The following is a 13169-nucleotide window of genomic DNA, read 5'->3' as shown; positions in this document are numbered from 1 at the left end:
CTTGGAGGACTGGCAGCAGCAGAGCAGCGAACGGGACCTGGCTCTGAGACTTGCCAGCTGCCGCCATTTGTTCTCTGAGGCTGGCTGTGCTCTCCTGAGGGCGGCAGCAGTCTTGGAGGACAAGACTGCTCATCCTCTGAGGCAGCCCATGCTCTCCTGAGGGTGCAGGCCGCCTTGGAGGACAGGCGGCAGCAGGGTGGCAAACAGGGCTTGGCTTGGAGCCTTGTGAACCACCCCCGCTGCTTGTTCTTTACCCGCGCGCTCCATCTACTGGTGCGGTCCCTGGGGGCGGGACTACGGAAGTCATAACTACAGTATTTGCTGACGTATAAGACTACTTTCCCCCCCTGAAAAACATGCCTCCGAGTGGGGGGGTCGTCCTATACGCCGGGTGCACTTCAGTTGGGATAGACAGAACTGCCCATAGCGGCCCATAGTACTGTAATGTAATGTAACAAACTCTATATTTTGAGTGGAAATGTTGGGGGGTCGTCTTATACGCCAAGTCGTCTTATATGCTGGCAAATACGGTAAATAACTAGCTAACTAAATGACTAAATAAGCCTGGGCCATGCTCAGCTGCTGTCTCTGACTGGAAATCTCTTCCCTTTGGGCATGCCTTCTCCACCAAGGTTTCATGAAACCCTGTTGTTCCTTGACGGCCCTGGAAAGGTTTCTTGAGTGGGTTATTATTTATATATTTTTAAATTTGTTAAACATTTATCGGGGCTACATCGGACTATATGGGAGTCATGTCAACCCACCACCCCCTCCCAAAATGGCCAATGATGGGCTTGGAGGGAGTGAAAAGGGGAGGGGCACCAGGTGGGCATGTCCACAGCTCTGCTTCCCAACCATATTCTGCACGATTGTGCCACTTCTGGGGTTTCTTGAAGCCTGAAGAATGTTTCTGATGTTTCTCAATAGTAAAAAAGTTAAGAAAGGGTGCCTTAGGGATTTACCACAGCTCCAAGACTATGTCTTTAAAATTCTTTATAACTCCACGTAGCTCCTTTCATTACTTGATTATGAAGTTGTGTATGTGTCTGGGGAGGGGGTAAACAACTGCCCTGTGCTAAAGACATGCATACATGGCAAGTACTTTGGCATAGGTGTCAAGCAGTATGATACTAATGAATGATGTATATGCTTCCAACTTAAGAAATATGAATATGCTACCTGTTCTCCGTAGGACTTTATTCCTATTTTTCTCCTCTGTTTTCATTTGTCTGAAATTCAGCTTAAAATGCACTGGGGATGTAGAACAACCAAATATTCTTAAGAGCCATTCTGAATGGCCTTAACTATTCCATGGCCTATACTGCTGAATAGTGTAGGAGAAATTATAGTTTCTGGACTTGGCCTGCTCAAAACATACAAGCGAAAGGCTCACCGATCATTGAGAATGGTACCATCGATCCATGTCCAGGGCTGGCTTAGATTTCTTTGGAGACCAATCCAATGGTCTGCTTTACTTTTGTAGCGCATCATAAAATCCTGAAAAAAGAAAAGCAGGTACGTATTACTGACCCTACTCGGACTGTGCCCCATTTGATTCTCTATAGAAATTACATGGAAAACATAATGATTATCTATAAGACTAAGGCCTTATCAAGATGGTAACATGCAGAACAATTTCAAGCTGGAAAATAAAATGATCTGTCATTGTTGAATGAACTGTCAACCTTCATACCACTTAAGGATCTGGAAACCACTGATGAAGAAATAAGATGATTTCTCCAATAAGGGTTTTCTCCAATAAGGAAGTGACTTAGCTTACAAAGCTGGACAAGCAAAGTAGCATCTTACACCAAATCAGACTTGTTCTTCCAGCTCACATCTGTGAAAAACCTGCATAGCCCAGCTGAGCTAGATCAGAGAGATGAAATTAAGTAGGGTTGGGCATGGATAATACGTGGATGGGAGGCCATTAAGGAAAACTGGGGTTGCTGAGCAGAGGAAGGAAATGGAAAACACCACCTCAGCTTTTCCCCTGCCTGGGACACAAAGTGGATGGGGTGGCCGTGAGTCCAGTTGTGACTCAAACATATGTTCTTCACACCTTCTCCACAGGATCCCATGCATGTTGGGAATTGTACAAAGAAATGTTACAGTACATCATGCTGTACAAAGATGAAGGTTGCAGATGCCAACAGTTATTTGTTTGATTGGAAGGCAAATGACACATTACGCACAGTTTCCACAGACATTAAGAATAAAAGTGTACATGGGAAGATATCAATACGATCAGAGGCAGGGGTACCCAATTCTTTCCACCTCCCTTCTCAAAGCCACACACAAAATACACCCACTGCAAATGGTTTTTCAACCCAAAAAGAGAAGGAATACAGATAATAATATATTTTTGTCCAGGTGGGTGGAGAGGAAATTCTGAGCAGCAAAACCACCTAGGAAAGCTTCAGTCTTTTCTTCTCCCACCTCCTGACATCTGACCTAGCACCTGATTGGTTAACAGAGGACAGGCAAGGAAGAGTTTTACACATACGTGGCTTGCCCTGTGACTCACTTTCTAAAAACGATTGGTGGGCACAAGAAAACTAGCAGGCACCATGGTGCCTACTGGTACCAGCTTGGGGAACCCCTGCCTTAGATGCTTCCCCCTTAAATGACGCATTCTGATCAATTGTGTGTAAAATGTTGTATAGCGACTTCGGAATTTGCAGATTGTTAAATGGAATTTGTGAATTTAGAGGCAGTTGTACTGGGGAGGGAATGGAGAGAAGGGGGGAGTGTTTCTTAATACTGACCAACAGGCAAGATTGGGTGGATGAGGTGAAGGAGGTGGGGACCCTAGGGGGAAGTGACCATGTCCTCATAGAATTCCTTTTGAGATGGGGAGCCAAGGAAGCTTGTAGCCAGACGCGGATGTTGGATTTTCGCAGGGCAAACTTTAATAAACTCAGAGACATGATGAGTGTTATACCATGAACGAGAATGCTGGAAGGGAAGGGAGCATGTGAAGGGTGGGCGCTACTCAAACAAGAGCTATTACATGCTCAATCAATGACTATCCCAGAAAGACGAAAACACTGCAGGAGCTCTAAGAAGCCTATTTGGATGAACAGAGAACTTCAAGAGGAACTAAGAAAGAAAAGGGAAATGTTCAGGAAATGGAGGGAAGGACAGAGCTCTAAAGAAGAGTACTTAAAGGTTACTAGGCACTGTAGATCAATCATCAGAAAGGCCAAAGCTGAGAATGAGCTAAGATTGGCCAGGGAAGCCCATTGTAACAAGAAAAGATTTTTCAGTTATATGAGGAGCAAACGTAAAGTAAAGGAGGCAATAGGCCCACTGTTGGGTGCGGATGGACAAACTCTAACGGAAGATGCAGAGAAAGCAGAAAGGCTTAGTGCCTATTTTACATCTGTTTTTTCCCACAGGTCAAAGTGTTTAGGCACATCTAGAGATGGCCGTAGCCAAAGGATAGTGTCTGGGTGGCAGGTTAACATGGATAGAGAGGTTGTTGAGAGGCATTTAGCTGCACTGGATGAGTTCAAATCCAGATGAAATGCACCCGAGAGTGCTCAAAGAACTTTCCAGAGAACTTGCACAGCCCTTGTCCATCATCTTCGGGACCTCTTTAAGGACTGGAGATGTCCCGGAGGACTGGAAGACAGCAAACGTTATTCCGATCTTCAAAAAAGGGAGGAAGGATGACCTGGGAAACTACAGACCAGTGAGTCTGACCTCTGTTGTGGGGAAGATAATGGAGCAGATATTAAAGAGAGCGATCTGCAAACATCTGGAGGACAATTTGGTGATCCAAGGAAATCAGCATGGATTTCTTGCCAGACCAACCTGGTTTCCTTTTTTGACCAAGGAACAGGTTTGCTGGATCGTGGAAATTCAGTTGATGTCATTTACTTGGATTTTAGTAAAGCTTTTGACAAGGTTCCCCATGATGTTCTGATGGATAAGTTGAAGGACTGCAATCTGGATTTTCAGATAGTCAGGTGGATAGGGCATTGGTTAGAGAACTGCACTCCTATTCTAATCCTGGGTTCATGTCTAGGGTTGCTAGGTCCTCCCCTGGCTACTAGTCTCCCCTGGCTACACTTTGTTGTCAATGGTGTTTCATCAGACTGGAGAGAGGTGAGTAGCGGGGTACCTCAGGGCTCGGTGCTTGGTCCGGTACTTTTTAATGTATTTATTAATGATCTAGATGAGGGGGTGGAAGGACTACTCATCAAGTTTGCAGATGACACCAAATTGGGAGGACTGGCAAATAGTCCGGAAGATAGTGACAGAGTTCAACGAGATCTGAACACAATGGAAAAATGGGCAAATGAGAACAAGATGCAATTTAATAAAGATAAGTGTAAAGTTCTGCATCTGGGTCAGAAAAATGAAAAGCATGCCTACTGGATGGGGGTACGCTTCTAGGTACACTGTGTGTGAACGAGACCTTGGAGTACTTGTGGATTGTAAACTAAACATGAGCGCGCAGTGTGATGCAGCGGTAAAAAAGGCGAATGCCATTTTGGGCTGTATCAACAGGGGCATCACATCAAAATCACAAGATGTCATAGTCCCATTATATACGGCACTAGTCAGACCACACCTGGAGCACTATGTGCAGTTCTGGAGGCCTCACTTCAAGAAGGACGTAGATAAAATTGAAAGGGTAGAGGAGAGTGACGAAGATGATCTGGGGCCAAGGGACCAAGCCCTATGAAGATAGGTTGAGGGACTTGGGAATGTTTAGCCTGGAGAAAAGGAGGTTGAGAGGGGACATGATAGCCCTCTTTAAGTATTTGAAAGGTTGTCACTTGGAGGAGGGCAGGATGCTGTTTCTGTTGGCTGCAGAGAGGACACGCAGTTATGGGTTTAAACTTCAAGTACAACGACATAGGCTAGATATCAGGAAAAAAAATTTTCACAGTCAGAGTAGTTCAGCAGTGGAAAAGGCTGCCTAAGGAGGTGGTGAGCTCCGCCTCACTGGCAGTCTTCAAGCAAAGGTTGGATACACACTTTTCTTGGATGCTTTAGGCTGATCCTGTACTGAGCAGGGGGTTGGACTAGATGGCCTGTGTGGCCCCTTCCAACTCTATGATTCTATGATTCTTGTATCCCAGGGTCCTTTGGCCTTCTGAAGTCAATGGTGTTTTGATTAAGGTATGTATTTCTCCAGCTGCTTTCAAGAGGAAGTAGCTTGACCATCTGAGAACTCCAGGTGCACATATCTTTTTTTTTTTAAGAAAATTTTTATTTTTTCCATTGTAATTACATAGTAATTTCTTAGCAATTGAATTCATATAACTACTTCCAAAAAATAAATCTTCTGGTGATACTAGATTAAACTTAACATCAACATAGTAATAATACTAACATAATATCAGTATAATGTATTATTGTTATTCATTGTCAAAATGATCAGGAATTTTTCTCCTTATCCATACTGTCTCTTAACCCCTTCTCCATTCCTTTACTCCTCCGACTATTACATTAAATAGAGTGGTAAAACAAAAACATCTCCCACAGTTCTTGAAATTTTTTTTCTTCCTGGTTATTTACTAACAGTGTTAATCTATCCATTCTGGCCATCTCAGTTAATTTTTCCAACCACATTTCAATTGTGGGAACCTCCTTTTCTTTCCATCTTTTAGCTATTATTAGTCGGGCCGCCGTCGTGGCATTAAAAAACCGTGATTCCATTTGTTTCAGAATGTTATCTGGGAAGAAACTGAATAAAAAATGCTCTGGTTTCATGACATTAAAATTTTTTCTAATTCCATGTGAATCTTAGGCCAGAGCTTATGCACTGTGGGACACCTCCACCACATGTGGAAAAAGGATCCTATTTTCTCTTGACATTTCCAGCATCTATTGCTGATTCCTTTAGACATCCCTGCTATTATCTTAGGTGTTATATACCAGTGATAAAACATTTTGTACCAATTCTCTCTGATGGCTTGACTTCTCATAAGCCACACATAATATCTTTTATTAATTTATGTACTATACTAGTAAAAAAGCCCATTGTATAAAGAATACAATGGGCGCTAGCAGATGGGGGCAGAGCGAGAGGCAGGCGAGGGGCGGAAGGCTACCTGAAAGAGGAGGCTGCCGGCGGCTCTGCGGCTCCTGACGGGTGCTCCTCGGCGGCTCCTGACGCGGCTCGTCGGCCCTTGTCGGTTTTTTTTTCTTTCGTTGGCTCCACAGAGGTTTGTGTTATGGGGCGATGAGGGCAGGGAGCCCCCGGCAGCCGCGCTGTGCGCATGCGTCGGAGGATGGGTGCCCCTCGGCGGCTCCTAACGCGGCTCGTCGGCCCTTGTCGTTTTTTTTTTCCGTTGGCTCCTCGGAGGTTTGTGTTATGGGGCGATGAGGGCAGGGAGCCCCCGGCAGCCGCGCTGTGCGCATGCGTCGGAGGATGGGTGCTCCTCGGCGGCTCCTAACACGGCTCGTCGGCCCTTGTCGTTTTTTTTTTCTTTCGTTGGCTCTTCGGAGGTTTGTGTTATGGGGCGATGAGGGCAGGGAGCTCCCGGCAGCCGCACTGCGCGTGGTTGCCGGGGGCTCCCTTGCGGGCAGCCTGATGCGTCGGAGGCGTGAAGAAGCAACTGCGAGCCACGCTGCGCACGGCTTCGCAGTTGCTCGGGGCTGGGAATCGGAGGGACCAATCAGCAGGCGCCGATTGTCTGTACGGAGGAAGGGTCCAATCCGGACCCCTCCTCATCCCGGACACATCCCGCCTCAGAACGCCTTACCGTTTTATTTAGTCTGTGGTGCCCGCGGCGCCACGGGCGGTGTTAAGATTATGGTCTGCCATTCTCACTTGGATACAAGGCAGGTTACAGAGAGTGAGTCCATATAATCGACAGGATAGGACATTCAAAGAACAAGGCAATGGGATTAGCTTTGCAGACGCCGTCAGAAAACTAAAAATAGGAAGAAACCGTAAGACATTAAATTATACAAAAATTACATAGTAGGATCCTAGTTCCAATAAGATAACCCCACTGGTATAGATGACAGTCTAAGTAAGTTTGTGAATTGTTTAGCACAATGCAAGTCTATAACTTATGTAGAAATGGCTTCTTGAATAATTGAGTTTTGCACAGGTTATGGAAACCTGTGAGGGTGGGAGCCTTCTCAAGCAGGCCATTCCAAATGATGGTGGCCCCTATGGAGAAAACTCATGTCCACACAGTTGTCAGGGAGAGGGGCCTCCTTAAGCAAGCTGGAATGAAGAACAAGGTATGCATGTCTATAAGACTTAGGCAGTTTAACTTCAACAGTCACATTATTGATAGCCCTAACAATGGGGAAAGGATCCACATACTTGGATACACACTTTTCTTGGATGCTTTAGGATGCTTTTGGCTGATCCTGCGTAGAGCAGGGGGTTGGACTAGATGGCCTGTATGGCCCCTTCCAACTCTATGATTCTATGATTCTTCTATGGCCTGTTTATGAGCTTCCATCAGGAAACAGGATACTGCGTCCTGCCTCTTATGTGTCATCATCATACAGCTTAGTATTCAGATATGAAACTGCTTCTTCTAAATGAAGGGGCTCGGTTTCTTTCTATGAGGATATTTGTTTAGAGGACAATGATTTCTGAAACTGAAGAACTGCACTTGTTCTGCAGGTGCTTGGATTTAAATGTGGGCCATCCCAGAGTGAGAACTGTAGATGTCTGTGCATCTCTCCTCCTGTTAGCAGCATATATATTTAGGCTGTCCTCCAATGCTAAAGGAAAAACATGCATTCTTGTCAGCCTAGTGCAGTGGTGGCACAGCTAGGCTTCCTGCCAGCCAGATGTCCATGCAGAGTTTGGAGGACAGCATCCTAAAAAGCAGAGACATCACCCTGCCAACGATAGTGCGTCTAGTCAAAACTATGGTCTTCCCAGTTGCAATGTATGGCTGTGAAAGTTGGACCACAAGGAAGGCCGAGCGTCAAAGAATTGAGGCTTTTGAACTCTGGTGCTGGAGAAGACTCTTGCAAGTCCCTTGGACCGCAAGGTGAACAAACCGGTCAGTCCTAGAGGAGATCAGCCCTGACTGCTCCTTAGAAGGCCAGATCCTGAAGATGAAAGTCAAATACTTTGGCCACCTCATGAGAAGGAAGGACTCCCTGGAGAAGAGCCTAATGCTGGGAGCGACTGAGGGCAAAAGAAGAAGGGAACAACAGGGAATGAGGCGGCTGGATGCAGTCACTGAAGCAATCGGTGCAAACTTAAATGGACTCCGGGGAATGGTAGTGGACAGGAAGGCCTGGAGGATCATTGTCCATGGGGTTGTGATGGGTCAGACACGACTTCGCACCACCACCACCAACAACAACCAACTCGTCCAGATGAGCTGCAGAGGGACTAATGATTGCTGGGATCCAGGCAGTACCACCACATTAAAGTCTCATAAATATTTGCAGGACTTCAGCTTTGAAACCCAAAATTACATACAAAGATTAAAACTGTAACTTGGGCAACTGAAGCAGTATAACCACCCCCCTCCCGAATCCCTAGCCTTCTATCACTGTATTTCTAAATTAAATAGATGCTCACCATCTCTTCTTGGGAATCAAGCATGGCCAAAGAAGCATTGAGAGAGGAACAGTACATCTTGCTAGATGTCCAGTTTGCTTCGGTCTCCACAAAATAGTAGCATTTTCCGAGGAATCCAACCCAGCCAGGTGGACAGGAGGCCACTGGGCAAGTAGGAGGAGCTGGAGATGGTTCCCTTCTTCTCACTGAAGACAAGAAGCATTTCAGAAGATGAGTTCCTCTAACGCAAGCCAGTGTGGTGGCGTGGTTAGCTTGTCAGGCTAGAATCTTGGAGGCCCAAGTTCAAATTCCCACTTGTGCCACGAAAACTCATTGGGTGATGTTGGGCACACCCTTACAGGGTTGTTCCAAGGACAAAATGGAGGAGAACAATGTAAGCCCAATGGGGAGAAAGAGGGCGGTCAACAATGAATTAAATAAATAAAAATGATGGTCATGCTAGAATTGAAATTTTGGCTGCAGTTAGATGTATCAGATTTGCACCTTGTCTAATCAGAATCTCGGTTTTCTGAAAGAAAACTTGAATGTAAGAAATGCCCTGCAGGAAAGGAGCAATGTTCCATCTAGTCCAGCATCCTGTCTCACACAGCGGCCAACCTGTTCCTCTGGAGGGCCAACAAGAGGGAATAGAGGAACAGCCTTTCCCCTGATGTTGCCTCCTGGCTTTGGGATACAGAGGATGGGTGTAGGAGTTTGGCTGTTCGGTGCTGGCAAACCACACCCCTCTTCAGCTAAGGCTTCTGCATCTAACCCCAGTCTGAGATGACCCTTTTGACCTATTTCCTTATATGGCTTGGAATGTAACCTAAACCAATCCTGAAAGCACACCGATGCCTTCAGGTTTTTCCTTTGTCTAACTTGGTGGGGGAGGTAATAAATACCGCAGCGCCTTCTGATCTGGGGGCCTTTTCGCACAGACCCTCGCCTCGTGTCATTTATTCTTACTGCTTCCCGATACATGGGTACCTCTGCACATGGAGGTTCCCCTTTGTCACTATGACTGATAGCCACTGATAGATCTCTCCTCCATGAATCTGTTTAAGGATCAGCAGATAGAATGCTCCCTCTTCTCTTGAATAACAGACCAGTCATTGGACGCTGAAATGCTGGACAAATGGGAAGGAGCTGCTCCACAAACCAATACACTTTGGAAACCATATACTGGGAGACAGAGGGGCTCCCTTGAACAGGAGAACATCTGAGAAGCTCCAGTGTGCACATTTTACCAAGCGGCTGTCTTCTGTGACTGCAGGTGTTCGAATCACAAGAAGTTCTAATTTGTTCCAGAAACGTGATACTGCAGGAGGATGTGGTGATCATAGTTTTGCTTAATTCCCCCCCCCCTGTGTGGTCAATGATTTTGACACGTTTGCATGAGGCTCAGGTTGCAGTCTTAGTTACACATTGCTTTTGAAGGTCAGTTTCCCAAGCAGTTTGCAGCCTAATGTATTTTAAGCTGCACCAGTGGTTCTTACCCAGCATGCGTACCACTTGTGGAATGCAGAAGCAGTTTAGGAGGAGGATGCAGGGTCTTTATAACAATCGCCAAGCATTCCCTGTCCCTCAGTTCCCTTGTGTGAGTGTGATCTGACATCTCCTCCCAATCCTGCCTGCCACGGATTTTCCATTGTGCTTCTGGTAATAACAGAATGCTGGTAAACACAGGAGGGTCTTTCTTGGGGAAAACAGGATTTTGTTTCTGTCGTGGTGGGACCAAAGTTCTTTGACAGAACAACTGGTGGGCCTTAGGATAGGACAGATTTAGAAGCACTAGCTTAGACCTCTCCTATGGGCTCATTGCATACAAAAGATGCTTGTGCTTCTGGGCTAACCAAGTGAACACAAAGATGACTAATTAGTGAGGTCACAGGAAGAGACTAAGGTGTCTGAGGCAGCAGGCTGCTCAATAGGCATTTCTTCCTCTACAGTGATTCTCAACTTTGGGGCCCCGACCCCATGGGGACCCCTTCCACGGAGTCGCCAGTTAGTGGCCTCTTCACTCACCTGTTAAGCCAATGAGGCTGATGACCAGAGCAAGATTAAGAATCATACTCAAAAGAGCAATGCAAAGAACTGGTGTGTGTTTGATTCCTGTAGAGAAAAGAAAAACCATTAATGCTTCTCAGGTTCTAGGCAGGACTGTCAAGTAAGCAAAAGATGCCGTTCTAAGCAATCTGTCCAAGATGCTTACGTTCTTGCTTCTACCTTCTTTCCTGCTAGGGCAGGACGTTTGACTGGACATTGCATGCGCTGAAGCAAAGCATTCCCCAGCTGATTGTAAGCTTTTGCTGGACCACTTTGACTGGCTCACCCTGTGAACTCTGCCATGCTGGACTGGGACATAAATTTAGAACTGCTACTTATCTTAAAACAGGTCATATCAAGACCCAATGTTCCATTGACTATCAAGTGACTGAAAGAAAGCATGTTTTCTAATCAGACATGACTCTTAACCAACTGCTGGAAAATGAAACAAAATGTCATTGTAGCAGGACAAGGGCGGTCAAGATTATTTTGCAGAGCCAGCTGAGCATCCTGCTTCCCATGGCCAGCCTGCTGCATCTGTGGGAAACAGCCCTTTCATACTCCTCCACCCCCGACATCCTGTTTATAAGGCTGCATAAATCCAGATAGAACATGGCTTTTAGCAATGCAGATGTGGTTACTTTGCGTGGGGACATCTGGAAACCTTCTAATTCACTGTCTCTGCTTTTTAGGATGCTGTCTAGATTTTCCATAGCTTTCCTCCCCAGGAGCAAGCGTCTTTTAATTTCTTTGCTGCAGTCCCCATCTGCAGTGATCTTGGAGCCCAGGAAAATAAAATCTGTCACTATCTCCATTTCTTCCCCATCTCCATCTATTTGCCAGGTCACCCAGGTCACCCTAGCCACAAATTAACTTCCCTGACACCTGACTTACCGAATGGAGGTTTCAAATTGGCTGTATTTTGTTCGCTTAGGTAGGGGTTGCAGTTTCCGTTTCTTATCCCATTCTCTTTCGTATGTGAATTCATAGGATGATGTTCCTCTTGTTTCTCAATGTCATACCCAGCCATCTTCTTTCTCTCTTCCCTGACGGTTACACAAGCCCTAAAATGGTCGTTCAGGGCGTTAACCCAGAGGGCCTTCTTGTGCTGAACTTGGCCTTTTCTGTGACTGCGATTCTTTTCCTCCAAAACAGATGAGTGACAGACTAAAGCAGAGTCTGTCTATGTTATGTGATCAGAGAAAACACAGTATAAATACCACTTAATAGTGTGTTTTGCTCTGAATCCTTGTGCAGCCAAACTGGGTGCTATATGTCTTCTACTATTGCATTTCAAAATAATTGTGCTAGCTATGTTTATAGTAAATTGAATGCAGAAGTCATGGAGTGCCCACAAAAGTGTCTATTCCTTCTTTCTCACAGAACTTGATGTGTCTATTCCTCCTTCTTCATTTTCTGGTCCAATGCCCTTGTGGAGAGAAATTAAATGGCAGAAATTATTTCCTGTTTTCAAGCCTTTAATAATTTATATTTATGTTGCCTTCCGCCTACTAAGAACAGTCTTAAATATACTGTTTTGAAGAGCTTTCTTGCCAAGGTTGACAATGAAGAAACTGATAGTGTTCAAGGTTTTTTTATTCATTGGCTCAATCATCAACCAAAAGGGAGACCACAACTAAGAAGGATGGTAGGGATGGTGACCAACTTCCAGTTAATTTATTTAATGGTATTCCCCATTACTATGTATGGGTGTGAAAGCTGAGCAATGAAAACAACTTACAGGAAGAAAGCTGATTCATTTGAAAGGTGGTGTTGGAGGAGAGTTTTCTGGATACCATGGTCTGTCAAAAAGGCAAATGAATGGGTTCTCTATCACAGCAGTTCCCAACCCCCGGTCTGGGGATCAGGAATGGTCCGTGGATCAGTCGGTACCGGGCCATGGCTCCTCCTCGTCCTCCTCCCCAGCTGCTGCCTCGGGGGCTGCCCTGCCACTCCGCTGCTGGCTCATCTTTGGTGCACTCCAGTGACCACCATGGCTGGGGCTCCCCCTCGGCGTGGCACTGCATAGCTGCTGCTGGCAGTGGGTGGCAGGAAGTCAGGGGCGGCAGCAGGAAAGCAAGTGGAGCAGGGGCTCAGGTGGCGGCAGCCACGTCCCTCGGCAAAAGACTACCCTCCTTTGGGCCTCAGTAAAATTGTCAAGTGTTGACTGGTACCCGGTGAGAAAAAGGTTGGGGGCCACTGTTTTACAGGAATATCATACTATGGGACCCTCACGGTATTTATAATCTGTGCCACTTGGCAGCTGCTTCCCCCCATCTCAGATGGAGGCATCCCAATCTCCTAATGCAGGAAAAGGAGACCGTTTGCATGCCTGAATCGTGCTTGCAGCCACTCCACCTAAAACCGTATTTGGTAACAGCCTTAACACTATAACAGATGTTGGGCTGCTTCCTGCCTGGAGAAAATCCCCCCCCCGCCCAGTTTCCTTTGTGAAGTAGGCTGCCCAGTGAAGCTGGACATGGAGAACCTGCAGAAAAAGCTGTATAAAACAAGGGCTTTTTAAAAAGGAGAGCTTTGATTCCTCTGATGCCATTTATGATTCTTACAGGATCTTCTTGGAAGATTACCATTTTATGGCTATTCCATTTGGAAGGGC

At 45.9% G+C, this 13169-nt stretch overlaps 1 protein-coding gene across 4 annotated transcripts in view; it reads right to left on the bottom strand.

The window, feature by feature from the left end:
• The window catches only part of LOC143831508 (C-type lectin domain family 2 member B-like), a 58200-nt gene that overhangs the window by 4672 nt on the left and 40359 nt on the right, over nt 1–13169 (bottom strand). For all 4 annotated transcript variants that reach the window (XM_077324544.1, XM_077324543.1, XM_077324547.1 and 1 more), the window contains 4 exons: nt 11447–11981; nt 10532–10618; nt 8528–8712; nt 1394–1497 (listed from right to left, as the gene is read on the bottom strand). In XM_077324544.1, coding sequence (XP_077180659.1) covers nt 1394–1497; nt 8528–8712; nt 10532–10618; nt 11447–11582 — 512 coding nt within the window. In that variant the 5' untranslated portion in view covers nt 11583–11981. The remainder of the gene's footprint in view (nt 1–1393; nt 1498–8527; nt 8713–10531; nt 10619–11446; nt 11982–13169) is intronic.

Source organism: Paroedura picta, chromosome 3 (genome assembly GCF_049243985.1).
Source record: "Paroedura picta isolate Pp20150507F chromosome 3, Ppicta_v3.0, whole genome shotgun sequence".
In the NCBI taxonomy this organism is placed as follows: domain Eukaryota; kingdom Metazoa; phylum Chordata; class Lepidosauria; order Squamata; family Gekkonidae; genus Paroedura; species Paroedura picta.
Note: the sequence above shows the minus strand (reverse complement) of the source record. Positions and strands in the feature narration are given on the sequence as shown.